Raw genomic sequence first — 21616 nt, forward strand, 5'->3', positions numbered from 1 at the left:
CACATGGAATTTTGGTTTTATCTTAGCTATTATGTGTGTTTATAAAGTATATTACAGTACAGGTCCATAGTTCCCTATAGATACGTGTATAACACTGTTGGGTATGTGTACATGGACTTCCTCTGCTCTGAGTGCCATTTTACATGTACAGTAAGATAGAATACTGCATGGTACTGATTTGCTGTACCCTGCAGTGACTGTACCGCTGTGGCCACACGTGCACATGTGTATTTTTAGGAAAAGGAGTGCCTCTGTAATGTGGTCTCTGATCTTCCTTCTCCTGCACTTCACCCTTCAAGTGATAGGCCCAGGCAGAGCAAGGTGTGCTGCCTTGACCACCAGGAGACACATGACATATAGACAACTGGTTTGTTATTTCTAGAAGGACTTTTATGGAGCTTCTAAGTGTTTGATTTTACAGGAATTTGCATAAAAATTGCTAATGAGTGGCTGTAAGAGCCTCATTATTTTTTGCATATGGTCATTTCTAAAGCAGAAAGAAGATGGAATATCCAAAGTCTTCTAATAATTTGGTTGCTGTCATGTTTGCATAACCTTTGGTTTAAACAATTGAGATCTTGGCAGCTTGCATTCAAAAACTGAAGTGTGATGCTGAGATAAATACCATAAAACACAGGCCAGTTCTGGGTTTTGTCAGTATTTTGTGTAAACTTTGACAAATGCACTAATATGACAAACAAACAATAGTGAACTGTGTGACATTTTAGAATGATTTTTAAGGAAAAAAGCATAAGGATAGATTGCTTCACAGTAAAAGACCTACCTCTACTGTTACATTAAAAGTGTGTGCCATTATAGAACAGGAACTTAAGAACTTTTTTTTAGTAATTTAAAGGTGTAAACAAAAGAACATTTGACAATCTACATATGTTGTAAAAAATTCTTGCAGCTGTTGATATTATTTTTCATTATTACAGCCCAGAATTAGGACTTAAATTAATTGCCTGTTAGGATGCATGGAAAATGCCATATAAACATGCCTTTTTTTTTAGTAATTCCTTCCCTGTCTACACTCAGGGGGGTGGGCTTTGGTATCTAGTGGTCCAACAAAGTGTTTAAAAATTACTTTACCTAATGTCTATAGATAAAACAAACAAATCTCTCAACCATCTTTTCCCACCTCTCCTCCAATTCTTGAACTCTTAAGTCCAAAATTCCACTTGAGAGTTAGGAATTGGAACTGGAAATGCATCTTTAACAGTCTAAAGTCCCACAATGCTTGTAAATGAACTAATTGATTCAATTTTCTATCCAGATTATTTGACTTTTGAGGATAAAAGCAACTTATTTTGATTAAATTAAGTCCTCTAGTCAGATGAACACCTTATAAAACCTTTACTTGGAATGTTAATTGATTAAACATCCCTTTGGAGAATACATATCCTTTGTTATACCGAACTTCCATACAATTGGCATGTAATATTCTCTAGCCCTTCCAGGTGTATGGAATGAAATATCTTTCTAGATCTTACTCTAACTGTGGTAATAATAATACACTTAAAATCAACTTGGATTATGAGGGTGCCATGATTTTCAGCACTTCTTCTGTAGAAACTTCATATTTTCCCTTGTCTGCATTTTAATATTCTGGTTGTAATATTCTAATTTCAAATTCAAGATACAACCTGCATATGAAAACAACAGGCATCAGAACTGATTAATTCAAAATCAGTCCAGCAAACCATGGTTAATTATTCCAACCAATTTAATGATAAGGTATTTTCTAGAGATTTTCATCAAAACCAGGTATGTAGCACCTCTGTGTTATTGTTAAAGCAGTGGTGAATTTTGACTGCATCAGCACAGTCACGTCTCGTTCCACAAGTGGGCTCCAGCAGATGGCACGGTAGCATCATGCTTGTGCACCCAGCTCTCACCCTGTGTATTAATTTAGAAAACCCAGATCTTCATTCTTTTAGTTTCTGTGCATAGGAGAAGATTCAAAGGAGGAGAAGGATGATAAGTAAGAGTATTTGAAATTTTTAGTAGGTTGTTGACTAGCAGCATCTGGAAGGATGTCTCACAGGACTGAACCAAAATGTCCTTGTAAAACAGCAAAGAACAAGATCCAGAATTTTAGCAGCACAAGGAACTTGGACAAAATGTGGCCATCAGCACTAGCATGGTATTGAAAGAGAAGGTAATGGATACTGTGGGATTCATGTCAACTCTGATAGTGAAGGTCTTCCTGAAAGCTTGAGGACTTCTTTGCTACTTAGAACTGCAGATAAAAAAAAAGAAATGAGAAGATGGTCAAATGCATCAGAATATCTACTCATATTTCTTCTTACAGAGACACAAATAAGAAATACTTACCATTTTAGTCATCACCTTTATTGTACATGGCTGATAGTTCTTGCTGATACAGTGTTTCATTCAGTACGTACACTAAATGATGCCATGCTGTCTAGAAATTAGCTGTTGATCTTCAGAATTGTGTTCTGCACTCATTTGGTGATTTGCTGGTGTGTTCTCTGCAATTGGAGTCATGCTGGTTTTAGGATGCCAAAGCATTGCTAATGCTTCAACTTCTCAGTTTTTGTTTTCATGACCCGTTCTTTTTCATCCAGCCATTGCAATCTGGCTCATCCTTCTGAAAGCTCCAAACATGAATTGTGAGGAAAGAATTTCAAACATTATGACTATAGTTGGGACTTAGAACTTCACTAGTATTTTGCTGTACCTCAAGGTACAGAATTTTTATTAAACTTCTCATTGCCATTTCCTGTGATTACATAGCAGAACTATCCTTTCTGCATTTTTTCTTAAAATGGCAGTAAGATAAGAACAAAACAGACAGGTGTTTGGAACAAAACCTTCTGGAAGGAAGATCAGATAGCCTAGGAGAAGATTTGTCAGGGTTTTAAAATGGGTTAACTGGTGACCCAAAAGCTGGCAAAGGAGGCTTTCTCTGTGGCTAGTTAGCTGGATGCTGCTACTAGCAGGGATTTGGAAGGCTATGGGACAGAAAGGGATTGTACCAAGATTTCCTAGAGTTTGTATCAAAGAAAGAATTTTGCTGGAAGGCAGTGCTAGTACACTTCTGCTTCTTTGGTCCACACAGCGAGCTCAAGGATGTCTTTTTTCCTCTGGTTGTGGTTGCCCTGCCAAACTGTTTTTACAGAGAACAGGAATTTTTTTCAAGGACATCCAAACATGCCTCTTCAGCTAGATGACCAACTAGTATGTTTTGGGAGTTTACTTTTTTACTTTTACAACCAAAGTTACAGTTGCTTCATGGAATTCTAACCTTCTTACTTCCTGAAGCTATTTGAAAATCCCAGAGAGAAGTATCAATTCAGCAAACTTTAAGAATGAAGAATTCTGAGGGTAGTTCTACAATTACCAGTTCAAAATTGGTTTACTGTTTCTTCCATTGTCTTTATCCCTTACAAAAAATGCTTCATGCTTGTTTTCACTTGGATTCTTAGAAAAGCAAACATTTTATCAATAATCAAGACATTTATTTTTAATAAATGTTTCATAAGAAACAGTTCCTACCTCTCCCGTGCATTTATCATACTTTTATTATTGACCGACCAAAAAATGTAAGATTTCAAATAAAGTCTGTTTCTGTGAAAGAGGTGGTTGCTGTCCATGCACTGAAAAGTACAATCAGAAAGTCTAAAACACCTAACTTTAAGTTAAATAAAAATATTCTATTTTCTGTGTTTTGTTTTTTCATAGTTTAAATATTTGTATTAGAATATATATTTTGTTGACAGATGTTATCTCGGAGGGAACACTTTACTAAATCAAGCAGCCTTGAAATCACTGAATCCCTTGGGCTTTTCAAAGGCTTTGTGGCAACATTCTTCCTTGATCACACAGATTTGATGTGTTAATCAAGGTGGACACTGCTCTAAATCATGCTACTTAATCATGCACAACATATGTCTTTCAGTTGCCCAAATTTGCTTTAAGTATTCTTTTCTATGAACTGTTTATCCTTTAAATGACTTTATCACTGGAATTTTTTTTTCTCCAGAAAAGTGGGATATTTCTGATAATGGCTCTAGTAATATGGTTTTTTCATTGTGTGCAGTGTGCCTGATTCTGGTTGTTGTTACAAGGTTGATTTTTGGGTTAAGCAACTTCTACAACAGCTTTCATTAATGCTGTTAAAAGTGCAACTGCTCTTTGAAACGTAACAGGAGATTTACATTCCAGTCTATTAAGGAACAGAGAGGTCTGGAAGCAGGGTTGGCAGCAAGGGATTTTAGATCCTGTCAAGTTCACCAGCACAACTAATGCAGTGTGTCATCTGTGCCTGAGCATGGAAAAGCCCTTGCTGGATGAATTCAAGATTCACAACCTTATAATCAGAATTACCTCAGAAAAACCCACAAAACACCCCTTGTCATCCTTGAAATTCTGCAGCCATTGCAGGTCATCCCAGAAATATCCTCTTCCAGCAGCTGATACTTGTTTCATGGATCCAGAAATGGAGCTGCACCAACAAAGCTGATCCAAGAAAACTTCTTCCAGGAGCAGCTGGTCATTGTTGTTCATGCTGTCCTTTGGTGCAGCTGTACACAGACTATCTGGTGCCCCTGCCAAAACTGTAGCAAAGCTTTTCAATACTATCAAGGTTGGCTTAAAAAAGCTGTCCCGCAGTAAGATGTCAAATACATATTGAAAGAGACCCCACTTTCGGCAGCTTGTGGAAAATAAATCTGCCAGAGGCAGGGCTACAGCCATGCAAACATGGGCTTGGGTTCCCAGGAGCACCTGCCAGAACCCTATGGATGCATTGGACATAGATGATGTAGATATAAAATTGACTTCAGCTTTCTTGCCAATAATTTCTGTCTGTGCTGGTTGAGCACACTGTTTTTTCTGTATGTATTTATTTAGGTTTTTTGGGATTCTTACAGTTGTGCACTCTCTTGATAGTTTCAGTCTCTTGGTTCAGATCCATAAACTTTCTAATTGTTTTGTTCTTTTGCCCCTGCTATAACTCTTTGTGAGAGTAATATTTTAGGATTTTTGACATGGTTTGACATGTATAGCACAGCACATGGCTCTTGGTGCTGTTCATATGCATTTTATGTTTCCACATGGAGTGACCCTGTCCCTTGTGCAGAACTTTGCGAGGCTCAGGAGGCTCTTTCAGTCTGTGTCTGCCAGGCTGTGATGCCAGTTGGCAGCAGCCCTGCCCTCCAGTGTATTTACCACTCTCCCAAATTTGCTGTCACTCAGAAATGTGATGAAGATGCATTGCATTCCATTTTCCAGGTTGTCAATGAAAACATTCACCTCAGTATCAGACCCTGAAAACATGATTCAGAGCCACCTGTCTGCTAAGCCTTGAGCCTGACACTCCAATCAGCTTTCCACTCTTTCATCCAGACTTTATCTCCCAGCTTGCCCACAAGGGTGCCAAAGGAGCCTGCAAAAGACAGGCTGCTCTTTCCTCAGATACAGAGCTCATTATTTCATTGAAGAAGATGATCCAGTTTCCTTGGTCAGCTGGTGCTTTGTGTTCTAAATCACTTTTGTGTTCTTCTTGTGTCTGAAAATGCTCTGTATGAAGACTTATTCCCTGCAGTCCAGCCTGTAGCTCCCCCCAACCTGTTCCTTGCCTTCTTTGAATTGTTGTCGAAGGTTTTATTTCTGGTCCCCCAGAAAATCAGTTGGCAAGAGACTGATTCTCCCAAGGGGAAAACTTTGGGAAGTAGAAGTTCTCTTTCCTAAGATGATGTCATTGAGGGTTTTTAGCGTAAATAAAAATTTATTTTGCTATCACGTGCTATTCAGTGGAAAATTTTCAGTGAGCCCTATTTCCAAGTTACATTTCATCAGACACTGCTCAGTTTCTCCATAGTGAACTAGACCCAAAATTTTTTGGTAACTGATTTGAACTGAGTGTCAGCTCATTACATGACAGAAGATGGATGTAAAATTCCACTTCTATCCAAATGTTATTCTTCTAAAGTGAAATCCTAATTTTTCACCCATATAAATCTGATTTTTTTGGGGGGGGAGTTCATTCCTGTTAAGTTGTAAAAGTTGTATAGAATGTGCACTGATGATGTGGTGCATTTTTATTAAAAGTATGTGAAACTGGAAAATCACATGAAACTCAGAGAAGAACAGTAAAATTAAGTTAAGCAAGATGAATGTATTTGTACATATTTGAAAGTTTGTGACTTTGCTTATAATTTAGGAGCGGAGACGCTGCTGGGAGTAAGGATGTGTCCTGTGTACTTGTGAACTGATTTGCTAATATGTAACTGGACTATACTGTAATATGGCATCTATTTTAATAGTTCTTCCAATGTCTTAAACATTTCTCTGTTGTTCCTTAATTAAACAGGCTGTCTGTACAGCAGTTTACAGAGTTTCCTGTGTTAATGTTTTGCAGTGGCTGCAGAAGTGCTTTGGTCTACCAGGGCTCTAGGAGTACACTGCAGTTCATAGATATATTAGGAATTAATCACTCACTCCAACTGAGCAGTTAATGGATATTGATCACTTTTTTGTCATGAATTGCAGTGTATTCTATCATTTCAGTGTTGTTTGTCAAAACTTTTTACAAATTGCTGTGCAGGACCTTGTATCACAGCTGGTGTAGTTTAAGGTTTGGACAGAGTCACTGTGAATGAAGCCCTGCTGTGAAATAAAAGTCAAAAGGCATCTTGGCATCCCAACCATTTCCTTGGGAGAAGATTACAGCCTGAGTATGTTGAACTTTATTGCCATGGGCCTCATGACAGTATTCAGAAACATGCATGGCATTTCTGTTAAAGAAACTCAGATGTGCTGAGACGCGAGGGATGGCATTCTTGTTTTTATCAGTATCTTGCAAAAAAAGTGAAATGTTTTTAGGCTTTTGGGGTACAGTAAAAATACAGTGACAAATGTGTAATATATGCACATAAAAATTGAGGTTCCTGATTTCCTAAACATAATTTGTAATGAGGAGGAGGAAATGACTAAACTCAAGCCTAGACGGAAATGTATTTATTGAGAAAGAGTGGGGGTGGAGGGGGCTTGACAGCTCTTCTTTGAGTGAAATGTTGTTTCTTGTTTTCACTTGCTGTGAGATCAGGAGTAGGATGGAGCTGCATAGAGAAAATCTGTTGCATTTGCTAGCTTGTGAATGTGTGGAGTAAAGCAAAAGGAAACTTAAAGATCATAGAAGACTGTGTGTTTGTGTAATTGCATCTAAACTGCATCAGTTCTGTTCCTTTTACCACTATGCTTCAAGGGCAGGCAAACTTGTGAGAATTCAGGGCCAGGTGAAGAGAAACATTAAGTTCTTCGGAAGTAAAATACCTCTAAAATAAAACTGGATCTCATGCCTGGAATGGCAGCTCTGCAATATCTTACATCCTGTTGCTGATAGAAAAGGTTCCTTAATTAAATGGTCATTGCAAAGGCTTCTAATCAGGCAGAAAGACCACAAAGTCAAAACAAATCAGTGAGGATTCTCCTGGGTTGGGTGCTGTTCCTTTGTCTTCTGCACTGGCATCACTCTGTGGCATGATGGCCATAGAGGGTGAAGAAAGTGTTACACGTGGCATAATTCAGAGCACAGGTCAAGTCTGTGATCGGGACTTTGTGTTCAGTTATTGCTGTCAGACCAGGTAGCAGTTTGAGAAGCTGCTCATCAAAAGCCCAGAGAGTGATTCTGATCAATGATAAACCTGGAAACCATAGACAGTAAGAGTGTACTTTTATTGGTTTTATGAATCCCTGCAGCAGTGTTTAAGCAGAACAAAAATTAAATTAAAAGCTTGTGTTAATGAGTGACACATTGAATGTGTTAGGGTCATTTATGAAGAAAGAGTTGGTTTTTGTGAATTAATAATTTTGAAAAGCTCTATATATTCTTAGCAAAACAAGAAGTTTTAAAAGTAATGAGAATTATGTAAGGCAGTATCTTCCGAATTTTGAGTTTCTTCTTGTAGTTCTGCTAAGAGATAAGACAACAGGTAGTCAGCTCTGTGGACCTTCTCAGTATGTCTGCTTTCCATCCTATTTCTCAGGTCCCAGAAGAGTTCCATTTACTAAAATTGTAACTGCTTCAATAAGGTTTGAGTTCACCTTTGTCGACAAAAAAAAAGGGAAAAGCTTGATCCCACTAAAAATCAGAGCATCAACTAGCATTGATTTGCCTAACTTCACTAGGCAAAGCTCTATATGACTGTTAGCAGGAAAGTAAATGCACAGTAATTTTCACTGAAAAAAGCAATTTTGCCTATGATTCCAATAAGAAGATTTTAAACTTTCATGTTTAATTATGTGACATTAGTAAAGATAGTATAAGGGATTACTGTCATATTGGCATTTATTCCAACAAACTCTGTAATTTTAACTATTGCTTTACGTGATGGCTTTATCTGTGAAGTTAAAACTTGTGGTTTAAATACTTTAAAAAGTTACTTTGGAAATTCCAGATAGGTCTGTGTCTTTTCAGCTGTTTCAAGACAGCATAGAGTTATATTAACTATAATTAGATATTGTGAAATTGTCAGTTTATTTACTTGGATTTTTAACTCTGCAAAGATTGGATATCAAGGACATTGATAGTAACATCAGTTAACATAGAATAGGTTTTCTTTGATCAAAACGATCATTTTTAATTGTTCAATTGCATTAATATTGTATTTGTATATAAATGAATAAAATCTATGCAGCTTGTCTAATGAAAATGAAAAATAACCTCATTAATATTAAAGTATAGTTATGAATAACATTGCAGTTCTACCTGATTAATCCCTATTCCTTTTAGCAAACAAAGCATTTTTTCTAAACTGTTGAATTCTCTTACTGCTTTAGACAAAAATAGTAGTCCTGTGCATTAGGATTGACAGTTCATATTTCCAGAATATAAACTGCATCAATAATAAAAATTCTGTGGTTCAGTAAAACCCTGCCCACATAATATATCTGTAAGAATTAGGATTAAATCCTGACACCAGTGAAGTCATCTGTTGAATTTGTAACGAATGTTTCACCTGCAATTTGTAGCCAATGTTCTGCACATAGTTACACATGCTGACTTAACAGTTCTTAAAAACATCCATGACCGTCAAGTTTCTGGCATTTTTTTTCTGGATTCATTATGAGCTTAGTCCTGCAGGGTGATGAATGCTCTTGGTATGCCTGAAAGTTGACTTCACTTATTCTCAAGAGGGACAGTGCAGTGTTGAGCATTACTTGAGCCGTATTTTTAATAGAGCATGCATGCATCCTACTGTGCTGCCAAGAAGGTATGGATCAAGTGCTGCCCTGTTCAGCTTTTTAGTTTGGATGCATTCACTGCATGCTGCAGTGACTTCATGCGATAGTCAGGCCTGTGGGGAATTCCATGTATTTATGGTGCTCCTGAATGTAAGGTAAAATTGGATCCCAAGTTTTTGGCATACTTGGATTTCTGGAGGTTATTAAAAATGTGGTGTCTGTTTGAAAAGCTTAGTGCCTAAAGCAGAATGGGTTTTAACACAGGAAGATACTGTATCAGGTAGCAGTTAATGAGAGAGACTATCAAGATGAATTTTAGAAGAAAATTCCAGCCAAAATGTTATCTTGCTATTCCATACATGTCTTCTAGATTTTTATCATGTGACTAAGAAAGCAGAAATCCTTAAGTGTAAGTTACTGTTTAATGCAGGAAGAGAGGTAATTTTTGTGCACTGTCACTGTGCTTCACTGGCTTAGACTTGCTCTTGTGGGATATCAGAGGGGGCTTAAAGGCCTTCTTGAACCTGGGCCTGCATGTCCAGTAGCAGATCAGGGAATGATCCTGGGGTGACTTTTCCTGTTCATCACTAGGACCATGCTGCAGAGGGCATCTTAGCTTCATGATGATGTGCAATACCTTGTTTTGCTAGCAAGACTTCTACACAGTACTTGTTCTGAAGTCAAGAGTGAGGAGCAGATTTGACTCTCTCCTCCAGCACCAGAAGCCTGAGCCACCTACCAGATTCCAAAAGCCATCAGTGCTTCCCCATATCAGCCCCATGTGTCCAGTCAAGTAGTCAAAATGTGTAACTTCCAAGCTCCCAGCTCTGCATTCTAATGGCAATATCGAAGCACCAAAGTTTTCCTGCATATTGAAACTGACTGGAATGTAAAAGTAAATCACATGTGTTGTCAAAGTAAGTGATGTAAGGAAAAATATTCTCCTTTTATTATTCACTTGTCAATTCAGTGGAGCAAAGCTATTTTAAGTGTACATGAATTCCTGTAAATCTTCCAATCTGCTACGGAGTTCAGCAACTGTCTGGATATATGATCAGTATGGCCAGGACAATGTGCCAGGTTTTCACTCAATTAGGCATGGATTCAAAGCAGTACTCTGCATATGTCATGGTGGAAGCCTGTATTTCACTGTCAAAGGACCTTGGTTTTTTGATGATTAATTTGCTGAAAATAGTTTTTGTTCCCCAGATGTGTTTCAGCTTCATTTTGTGCAAATTAGGTGGAACAGCTTTGATTATTTTATGGTATTTGATTTTTGTCTACTTCTGTAGCAGCAGCAAGAGATATTTTTCACAATTGGTAAAGACATTATATATAAGGCAGCTGGATTACATTGTTTCAGGAGTCTAAATTAATTGCCTACAACACATATATGACATTTCCAGTACTTTGGTTTGTCTGTAAAATTGAGAAGCTGAGATTTCAGTGCAACATCTCTTTTAACTATGGCATTCTGTCTTGCAGCTACAAAGCAGGTGAGCAGTTAATTAGTTCCACTCATCTTAAAACAACAGTGTTATAATTTATTCCTAACTGAGATCACTTTGTATTCTTTGTCATATACTGGAGAAGAAAAAAAAAAAAAGATAATACTTCCATACTACAAGTCCATGTACTGCTGACATGGAATATGTGGAGAATTTCGTACTTGAAGGAAAGAATGGAAAAATAATCTAATGTGTTGTTTATATGGTGATGATATATATCTTTGAGACATATGTTAGCTCTTGGAGTATTGAATGCTCTCTAGGTGAAGATACATTGCTCAGTTTTTATAAAGATATTTTTATGTATATTTTGGGTAAAAGCCCGAACTCTTTCAAATAATTTGAGCTAAGGGATTAAGTAGGTAACCTGAAATTGAGGATGGATTAATTTGTACCTGCTTATAAATAATCATGTACAGAAATAAGATATGTATTTCTTTGAAAGCTGTTGCACATTCCTAAAGATTGGAAAGTCAAATTTTAAATGGGAAGTGTTCTTGTTAAGTGAAAAAGTACTAAGAATATTTATCATATATTCAACTAAAAATACATGTGCTAAATTCCAAATGGGGATTAAGGATATGGATAACAATAGGAAATAATGGAGAAATGGAAAATTAAAAGCAGCTGAGGCTGTGTCCTTTAGCCTTATGCTCTGAGATCTTACAAACTAATTTGGGTTTGTTATATACATATCGCAATACTAAGAGGCATCATTGAAACATTTATTGAGTTTCTCAGTGTCCATTTTTGTTTGTTTTCCTCTACCAGACTGGGATGTGTTATGAAGTGTGAGCACTTGCCAAACTCTTGTCCGTGCATGATTAGCATTCATGCATTTGTGCAGAGTTAGACACATTGAAACCCTCAGTAACTCTGGGCAGAAGTGAACCTTCACAATTGTGAACTTGTTGTATGCCTTTTCAGAATACATATGTAAGCAGTTTTCTAAATGCTGCTGTATTTAACTGTAATGGACATTGGTATTCTGTTTAAGTGAGCTTGATTAAAGTAATAGAAGATGAAGTATTTGTTATTGAAAAATCACAAAGGTTGAAATAAGCTTTAAAGTGATGAGAAGTAAAATAGTCTTATGATGAGTTCTTTGGTCTGTTGTTCTAAACCTGCAGTCCACAGTCACTCTGCAGCCATTTGAGAGCAAAGAGTGAAATGAATACAAATAACATCCTAATGATCCTTAACATGATTGCTTTTGTAATGTAGATTTAATATTTCTGCTATCACAATTGGCTCTTGCCAGGTTTTTGCTAGTTCTGTTTTAGAGAACTCTGATATGAGATGAAGGCATAACTGTAAAGTCTGGCAGAGGAACGCTTGAGATATTTCAATTTTGGGACTTGGTCAGTTGTTACAGTTAATAGGAGTGGTTTGAGTTTCAGGATGCCCCCTGTAACAGTGGTTGTTAAAAATATTAAAATGAATTGTTCTTCTGGAAATGTTGGTTGTCCATTCATCATCCAGGGGCACAATGGTGTTACGTTTGTCTAGTACAACTATGTGTGTTACTGTGTTCTTTAGTGGTGGCAAAAAGAGCTGATGAAAAGAACCCACCTGATCACTTTCTTAGAAAGTATAATTTTTAACTCTTCTTGGGTATTTTTTGTTCTATTTTTTTATAGTCATAAAAATTCAAGTAGTTTGTTTTTTAAATATTAAGTTACATTCCAATTCTGCTTTCTTTTAAGAGACTTCCGTAATAAAATCATGACTTTCATCAGCACAATTACTAGTTGATTTACTTTGGCATACCCTTCTCTGCCTAGAGAGACATGAATGACACACTTGACTGTTGAAATGAGGCATTCAAACACTTGAAGAGAATGGGTTTTCATCTTCTTTTAAAGTTAACCTTGTGCCAAACTTTTGTAGAGACTGTGGAGGTGATTATTTCATATTGCAAAAATGTCACTTCCTTCATATAGAGGTTTTGAAAGGGCATTCTTTGGTCATCACGTCACTTCCATTTTAGTCAGGTTTGCTGTTGACCCAAATGGAAGCAAGCTACCTTTTCATTGTTTCCTAGATGAGGAAAACTTTCCTTATTATATGTAAACTATGTCAGTGAAATTGTATTTCAGACATATGAATGAGAAATTGGCTCATAAATTTCTAAAGTGGGAAGAATCACAGCAATACCTGTTGAAGAGAAATCATGAGGAGATACACGTATATGTATATATGTACACACTCATAAATTGTGTTATTCTTACATGATATCAGATGATTAAAGATTACATTGTGTGTCAGAAGGATGCCAGAGGGACTCCATAAGGCAGAAATGAAATTACAGTGCATAAAAAGGTTTTGCTTATTTTCTTCTATGTTTTTTCTTGCAGGATTGTTCATCTTCAGAAGAATACAGCATAGCTGCAGCATTGCTGCCCCTGACGACTGCCTTCTATAGGGTAAGTGTCTATTGAAAACCACTGTTGTTTTGTATTTTTTTACACACACACTTTATTAAAATGGAGAAAGTGATGACAGGAGATACATGATGGATAGGAAGATTCATTCTAAAATTTATTGATGTCAATGGAAATCATCAAAAAGACTGGTATGGACATTACTCCAGAATGACATTTATTGCTGTTTGGATCATTATGATTATGAGACACACACCCAGAACTAAATGCGGGAGTTACAGAATTATCATTGAATTATATTTAGTCACTAAAATAATAGAAAATAGTAATTTCTGATGTTACTCTGTAAAAACTATTTATTGCAGTACTACTTTGTTTAATTTGGCATGTTAAACATATACTGGCCAATATAATACAATGGTCACTGTAGTAAAATTGGTCAATAAAGTACTTGGCCTAAAGTACAAGTTTTCAGTTTGTGTAGTTGTTAATTTTGGAGAATATTATGAATCAGTTGTTTTAACTACATATTTGTTTTCAGTTTCTTGTTTTGATTTCTTTTTGGGAGGGAAAGTACACAATGTTTGATAGTGGCAAAATACAATGTGATAGTAAATATGAAAATAAAAATAATGCAGGTTTTGTAAGTAATTATTTCAGAAGCAGAACTCTTGTAGTATGACTATATTTGTTTCAGTATCCCAATACAGTACTGTTTTCACCAGTTCTGGGTAGCTCCAGTCCTGCTTTTTAGGGTGTACATACCTGAGGAGATAAGTTCAGAATGTGGACTTGGTTGCAATATTAAATAGGCTTTGTTTAATGTGAATGTTGTTATACAACCCAGTTTGGGAAAGAAGTGTTGGTAATTGGTACACTGTGATATTGCAAAACAGCAGTTGCTGTGACAGCTCATCTAGACATTAATAATATAGAAATTGAAAAATACAACCTTCCACGTTTCAGATTGTTCATGAGGCATTAATGAGTAGCCATAAGTAAAATGCAGAACGTTTCTTGTTTCAGCTGAATGAAAACCAAGATTTCTGCAACAAAAAGCTGAGAAATAAGTCAGTCATTTTTAGTTCAAATCATACATTCTAATCAATTTCTGGGGGTTTTTTCAACTAGAAATAGATTCTGTCATGTTGTTCTTAGAATAAAAAATGTTGAACTTTACCAGTCATAGAAAACAGAATCATCTGTTGAACGCAAGAGCAATTTTGACAAAGTTAGTTGTGTAGATTTCTTGACTTTTTTATTTAAACTAGTGCTTAACAACATGCAGGGAGCATAAAATGGCAGAGTTTTTTCCTCTTCTAATTATTTGAACTGTAAAAAAGTTTTATTTAAATGGGTTTTATTTCATAGCTGTACATAATACCCCACAACTGCTTTTGGGAAAGAGTGTAGAGAGTATTTTCATTCTCTTATGTAAGGTAGCATGGTGAGATGTTAAATTTTCTGATCCCAGCAAACAGACTTCTCCCATCTGTAGTTCCACGTTTATCTTTCTCTGTTCACTCTGTTTTGAGTCCTTGAGTAGCAGAATTGTTGTTTCACATTTGTTGCTGCCACAAATACTTGATTTGAGGGAAGACCTAATGAGCCGTAGAAATTTCCCTCTTCCTTATTTTATTCTTACTACTGCATACATTCTACATTTTGAAGAAACTTCTGTTTTCTTTTATTTTCGGGTTTTTAGTTTTTCTTATAAAAATATCCAACAGAGTCCACATAGCTCTTCACCTTGTGAGGTACAGGGAGTATTTTGGGGTGTTGTAGCAGTTTGGTTAGATTCCTACCTTGGTAAAGTTTTATCAAGTAGGGGAAAAAAAAAAGAAGACAGTAAAAAGTGATTTCTAAAAAATCTAGTATCAGGAGTGTTGAAATAAACTTGAAGTTTTGGTTTCACCATCAAGCAGAGCAAAAGTCTGGATTGAATGTAGAATACATTTAAGTTGCATATGTACACTTATATTTTTTGGTAGGGGTACCAAGATCTCACACCATTTCTCTCACAGAAAGTTCTCTGAAATCTTTTATTAATAGCCTAGACTATTTAACTCTAAAAATACACTCAGGAAACTGTGAGTCCCTGGATGGAAGAAGCATGATGAGTTTTTTAATGTTCCTGACCTGAATTAAAAATTAAAGTAACCTGACTGTTAACTTGCAAAAGCCAGCTGTTAGTGCATAATAGAAAAAGAATTTTGTTTTTCCCAGATCTAATCCTCAGGTTCAGTGATGGTCCCCTTTGGTATGTCCCATTAGATACAATTCTTTGGCAAAAGTACTTATTTTGGTATAAAACTATTCATACTAAACACAAACTGACATGCTGTTCAGAACATAAGACTGTTAGACTAACTTTGCAGTGATTAGTTAAAATTCAGATTAACAGTTTAAGGTTCAGTTTGGAATTTGAGTAAAAAATTATACTTTTTGGAGGATTTTTCAGCCTGTCCAGAGGTTTTCAAAATTCTGTCATAGACTAGAGTGAATATGTTCTACCTGGCATGAACCTGTGCTTCAACATGAAGAATTATGTGACCTCTGCCATATGATTGTGTTGCTGCTTCCCAGGCATGAAGCAGTGCTTGGCAGAGCGCAGTTGTTTTATTGGTGTTTCTGTCCTCAGAATACCGTGTTTAATGCCAGCAGCATATTAAATCTCCTTTCACCCACCCCTGTGGAGACTGAACAATGTTCTTGGTAACCAGGAATATACAGGAATTGTGCATGTGGCAGTGACAGGGGGTTTCATTTGTGTGTGCATTGGTGTAATTGCACAGGCAGTGCTCCAAATCAAGTTATCAGTGACGAAATTTGCAGTAAATCTGAAAATGTGGTAGAGTTTTACCAGTCTGATATTTTACCATCTATGTTTGCTGTAGCATTTTGATGGGAAATTGTGGTGGGATTTTGTGTCACAGCATTTCATTGTTAGTATAATTCCTGTTGCTTCAAATGAAGTAGTGAAAAGAAGTTACACAATATCACAGTTCACGTTATGGAAGGACTGTTGTGTACATGAAATGTTAGGTTTCATTTTATTTATCTAAGACAAAGCAGAGCGCTAAGGAAACAATTACCTGTTCTTCCTGAACAACTTTACTGTATTTTACTGCACATAGCACAGCCACCAAGTGTTTGAGGTGTATAAACAATGAGAAAGATGTGGTTTTGTTTGAGTTCAGCAGATGAGCTAAGAAACTGAGCAGTAAGACTACAACTTGGAGGTGATGTTGGTAAGATTCTGGAACGGTTATGTCATGCATTAGCCTCGAGGGATTTTTAAATATCTTTGGAAAAACAGCAGAAAATTTGAAGAAAGGAACAAGCTGGCATGATGTAACCCATCTTGTCTTAATGTCTTTGCTTATTTAAAAGCTAGTCTAGAGTATTTCTACACAGATCCAATTAAAATTACAAGAAACATCACACTGTGTACAGCGTGCTAGGAGCTCTTGGGATGTCTGGTGAAATTTCAGAATTCTCCCTGAAGTCTGGTGACTGATCTATTGTGAAACTTGATCAGGCAGGATTTGATCGCACTCTAAGTCAGAGCTGATGGGATTAAAGTCATAGACAGGAAGTCAGCACTGGTTGCATATTTGTGGCCTGGAGTAATAATTGAATTTTTCTAGAAAAAATAGTCCCAATGCTTTTTAAAAATTTTAAATATTGGACACAAGCTGTTAGCAAAATGTGACTCATCAGTGACAGTGGACTTTGGTGTATACTGTTAATGTCACAAAAACAAACAAATTTTTGCTTCTGGGTTAGAAAAAGGTTTTAGTTTACCATTAGTAATACTGCTGGAATTTTGTTTAAAATTGAAACAATATAAATAAAATGTATTTATACGTGAAGATAAAAGAATTTTTCCATGTTTTCATGGTACGGGTGACCCATGCGTATTCGGTATGTGGTCACTTCTTCTGTGCGTGAAGTGGAAATGTAGTGTTCCTTGGTGCTGTGGAAGAGAGCTCTTGTTCTACGTGCGGGAAGACAGGACAAGAGGAAAGGGATGTATTTTAATCATGTTTTCCTTTTATTAACTCATCAAGGAGGACAATTTGACGATTGCATAACTGGCATTGTCCAACTCACAGGGTTTGGATTCCCTGTTTCAATTCTGGGCCCCTGCCAAGGTGGCAGGATGTGGTGAACACCACACTGCATTTCTGGGAGGCTCAGAGTGCAGCCAGGCAGGATCAGTGGCAGGCACCAGTTCCAGCCTGTCCTGGACAACACCACATGGAGCAAAAGCTGGTCCCCACTGCTGCCCCAGGCAGAGGCCACCTCTCCATCTGCCCTTTCTTTGCAGTGAAGCTGATGTTTGACACTCATCAGACATTCTTTCTTGCATCCCTCAACCACTAAATGTTAGACAAAGTTACGTTCCCCTCTGAACCTGATTGTGCAGGTTGTACTACCATTTTCTACCTCTCAGGGATCTTTTCCAAAATTTTGTAACTCAAGCTTCATGGTTAAACTGTATATAATCATCTTTGTTTCCATACCTTTCTGAGTATATTCTACCACATTTGCATAGTCCACAGTAACACACTTGCAAATTTTTTGTTGTTTGGCATTCAGAAGTGTTTGAATAAAGGAAGTGGCATAATAAAAATACGCTATTCTGAGAGTAAAGTTTTCTCTGTGTAGATATAATGAATGGGCTTCCACATTTATGGACAAACATTTCTTTAAACTGCAGTATCCAGAGCAGTATTATTTTTCAGAGTCACAGGTGTTTAATTTAAATTTCTGAGTCGGTTGTTTTTAATGGCTTGATGTACACTTGGAGAGTGCTGATCTCTCTTAGGCAAAAATAACCCAAATGCAGCAAAATGTCTCACAGTTTGGATGTATTACATTCAAATTGACATTTGTCTTTTAGCAAGATGTACTGGAGACTGCTTTATAATTTTTATGTGACTAAATTATGTAATTCTTGGGAGGGACAGAGGGAAAAACTGATTTTTTTATTATTATTGTTTTATTTTAATGCTCTAAGCCACAAAATTTCAAATAAATTTCAGTTGGATGCTGATGCTAATTTTTTGTAGAGCTTGAAATGGAATGAGAGAAATGAGTCTGAAGTTTTACGGGCTGGGGCTGACTGAAATCCTTACAGTATGGCATAATTGGGCTGTTCATCTTCATGGCTGCCCATTTTTCATTTGTACTCCATGTTCCTATACCTTTATTGAGAATGGAATAGAATTACATAAAATAGAAGACTTTATTCAGTGTTTTTAAAAGAGCAAAATTTGGTGTAAATCATTTAACTTAAAACCTTTGAATATAGTACAGAACATTTATTCAGGTCATCTTAAGAATTATCCTGGCAGCATTTTTGTGATGAAAAGGATTTTAGTCCAGGGTTTGGTTTTTTTTTTACAATCTTCAAGGTGAATACGAAAATCGTAATTTAAGTAAAAAGTTGAATTAGTAATAAAATGTGATACAGAAGTATTTCATGTTAATACACCAATAGAAATAATTCTAATGTTTTCCATAGTGAGATATATATGCTCTTTCGTATGGCATAATAACATGAAAGTAATTTGAGTGTGTACTCTCCTAGCAGAAATGGATTCAGTAACAGTTATGGCAGATGTTCTGTGGAAGAAAGTCTTTATTCCTTGAAATGCCTGAATAAATGACCACTCTGCTTCAGAGCCTGTTCGGTGTAGTAGGAGAGATTCCCAGTTACAAGGATAAGGGCTTTCTCTGAAGATTGCAGGCAGTACTAGAGAAATTCAGAATAGTTTATAATACTTTAATTATTATCATGAACTGCCCTTCCAAGAGAGACCCAATTCAAGGTTAATTATGTAACAGAAGCTTCATAATTTGAAATGTACTCTCTGTTGTGTAGCAGCAGCTACAAAGTCACAGGGAAGTTACCCAATGAAAGGCCGATGTGGAAAATCTGTGATGATGGGTGAAGAGTTGTTTCCATTTTTATGTCTTTATCAGGCAAATTTTACAGTTAGTATCAGCTGGAATCAGTAGAATATTGGTCCACTTCTACTGTGGAAAAGTGGGAAAATTTGATACTACCATTGCCTCTGTTACTTTATAACAATATTATTTGTTTATTTTAGAATTTGTGTAAATACCAGAGAATTGCATAAAGCTATTGGATGATGCAGTTAATTTAGAAAAGCAAAATTAGTGGGGTTTTTTACAATTAATATGAGTTTTGATTCTTAACTTCAATTTCTGCACAACTGTGATTGTCCCAAGTAATTCTCATTATCATCAGCATGCTTTTAGACTCCTGGGAAGCTAGGAAGGTCTTGTTCTGTAATGTGTTAGCTTTCTACACTGAAATGTTTTCATTCTTGCACCTAGTTAATATACTTCCTTCTAAAACTTTCTGTCCTGCTCTGGTGTGCTCGGGTTAAAATCACTTCTACTTTAAAATTCTCCACTCTTGAATTGCTAGCTTTAATTTAGGAAACTCCCATCGTGAAAGACTTCCTTTATTGTCTTGGCAAGGAGTTTTGTCTGCTTCCATTAATTTTCTTTTTGTATCTCTATCCTGCCAGTTCTGATACTATCTTAGACTATGGAAATGTTTTTGTGGCTGAAATAGTATTAAGTAACCTTATTTTTAGTACTAAAACTATTTTTATTTATCCGTTCTCAGAATGCTAATCCCTTTAATATAGAAATACATTAAGTTGCCTGCTTAAAAAGAACATGGCTGTGTCATGTAATGGAAAATATGGAAGAAGCTGAAGCACAAAAGAATATTTGCAGCATTATCAAGCGTGTATATGAGCATTATTTGCATTCCTGGAAAATCCAGGAGTCTTAATTGTGAACCAGAACTGTTGGTGTTGCTTTTGTACAAAAGAACAGAAAAATGAAGATGCTTACCCTCAAGAGCTGACAATATGTATTTGAAATAAGTAATACTATCTGAAGCCAGGCAGTTTGAAGCATTGGAAGGAAGCTGTGGAGTCATCATTATCGTTCGTGATTCATGACAGTCATCATTATTCATAATAGTCATCATTACTGTTGGTGATTATGTCCACCAGAAGGTTAATTAGTGCTGAAGTTTTTATGGACATGACCTAAAAGCAGTTTTATTGACTTTTGAGAGAGGATAATGTGGTTACTTGGCAGGTGCTTATGAATATAAGTGGGGTCATGGAAGAGCATTTTTAAGGCAATGGTCAAAGTTCTGTCAATATTTCCAAACACTCCTCCAGTCAAAACTTTTTTATTACATCCATTAAAAGTTCTTTTCATATAAATATTATAGTTCAGTAAATTATTTTTGTAAAAGCAAACATACTTTTCAAGTTAAAACAGGAATCTGAGGATTCTTGTAAGCTGTGATCGAGGGGTTTTGCATCGAGTATCCCTTGCAAACACAGGCACCAAAATGTCATCTCTGATCCTTAAGATTTTAACTTCTGCACTTTGGTTCTGAATGGATACATAATCCGTGCCGGTAGAATACATTTTATGTCTTTGCAGTAGAGAATCTCTGACTTCCAAAACTATTTTTAGGTGGTGGAAATTAGGAAAGTATAATACAACAGGTTAGCATATTAGTAGGGGAGACTAACTAGAGAATGTTTTTAACATATCTTTACAAGGAATTTAGGAAATTAATTACTGTGGTAACTTTGCTCTGTTGAAGAAGCTGGCTTTCCCAGAATGATAACATCATGGGAAACATGGAAGAGAACTTAGCAATCTGTAGTTCCAGTCCTTACTGGTTTGTGGGAGGAAGTACTTGGTCAGGAAGAAGAAAAAGGAAATTCCCCCCAACTGAAATAAGATGTAAAGATAAATTTTGTAGTAAATTTATGTAACTGAGGAACTGACCCAGTATCTTCTAGAATAAGGAGAAAGCTTTCTGTTGCATTTCCACTATTACTGGATCACATCATTTGTAACTGATTTCACTTGAGCTTGTTTTCTGGAAATGATATGTAACGCTGGTTTAACAATTTTAATTTAGTTATAGCCCATCTCTTTACATTGTTACTTCTAGGGGGGATTACAGTGTTACAGAAATTCTGATTCACTCAGAATTTTCACCCTGAAAGAATTTCTGGTGGTTTAATTAAAATTCTCTTAAAGCTTCTGACCTTAAAGCGAAGGAATGTAAATGAAGTAACTCAGTCTCCCATGCATTTTCCATATGTGCTAAGTTCCACTTTGCCTCCTCATCACTATGTCCTTATCCCACTAGAATGGAACTTTCTGCATGAAAACACAATTTCCTTCATTGAGTTCTGTTTCATTGTAGCATTATTATCCGTCATGGTTTGAGCAGCATTTTTTTATGTTTCCACGGGAGGGCAAATGCTTACAGATGGTAAGGGAGAGAAATTGCTGATATATTTGTGTGTATTGCCTGCTTCTGTGTGAATGTCTGTTGATATCCTTGACATCTCATCAACAATTTTAACTGAGTGTGACCAAAGAACTGAGGTGTCACAAATGTTTTTCTTCCTTACACATCCA

General features: G+C 36.3%; 1 protein-coding gene across 8 annotated transcripts in view; it reads left to right on the forward strand.

Moving 5' to 3' along the window:
* SBF2 (SET binding factor 2) overlaps positions 1 to 21616 on the forward strand; it is a 234386-nt gene that overhangs the window by 156066 nt on the left and 56704 nt on the right. For all 8 annotated transcript variants that reach the window (XM_069016753.1, XM_069016756.1, XM_069016760.1 and 5 more), the window contains one exon: positions 13079 to 13147. In XM_069016753.1, coding sequence (XP_068872854.1) covers positions 13079 to 13147 — 69 coding nt within the window. The remainder of the gene's footprint in view (positions 1 to 13078; positions 13148 to 21616) is intronic.

Source organism: Aphelocoma coerulescens, chromosome 5 (genome assembly GCF_041296385.1).
Source record: "Aphelocoma coerulescens isolate FSJ_1873_10779 chromosome 5, UR_Acoe_1.0, whole genome shotgun sequence".
Taxonomy (NCBI): domain Eukaryota; kingdom Metazoa; phylum Chordata; class Aves; order Passeriformes; family Corvidae; genus Aphelocoma; species Aphelocoma coerulescens.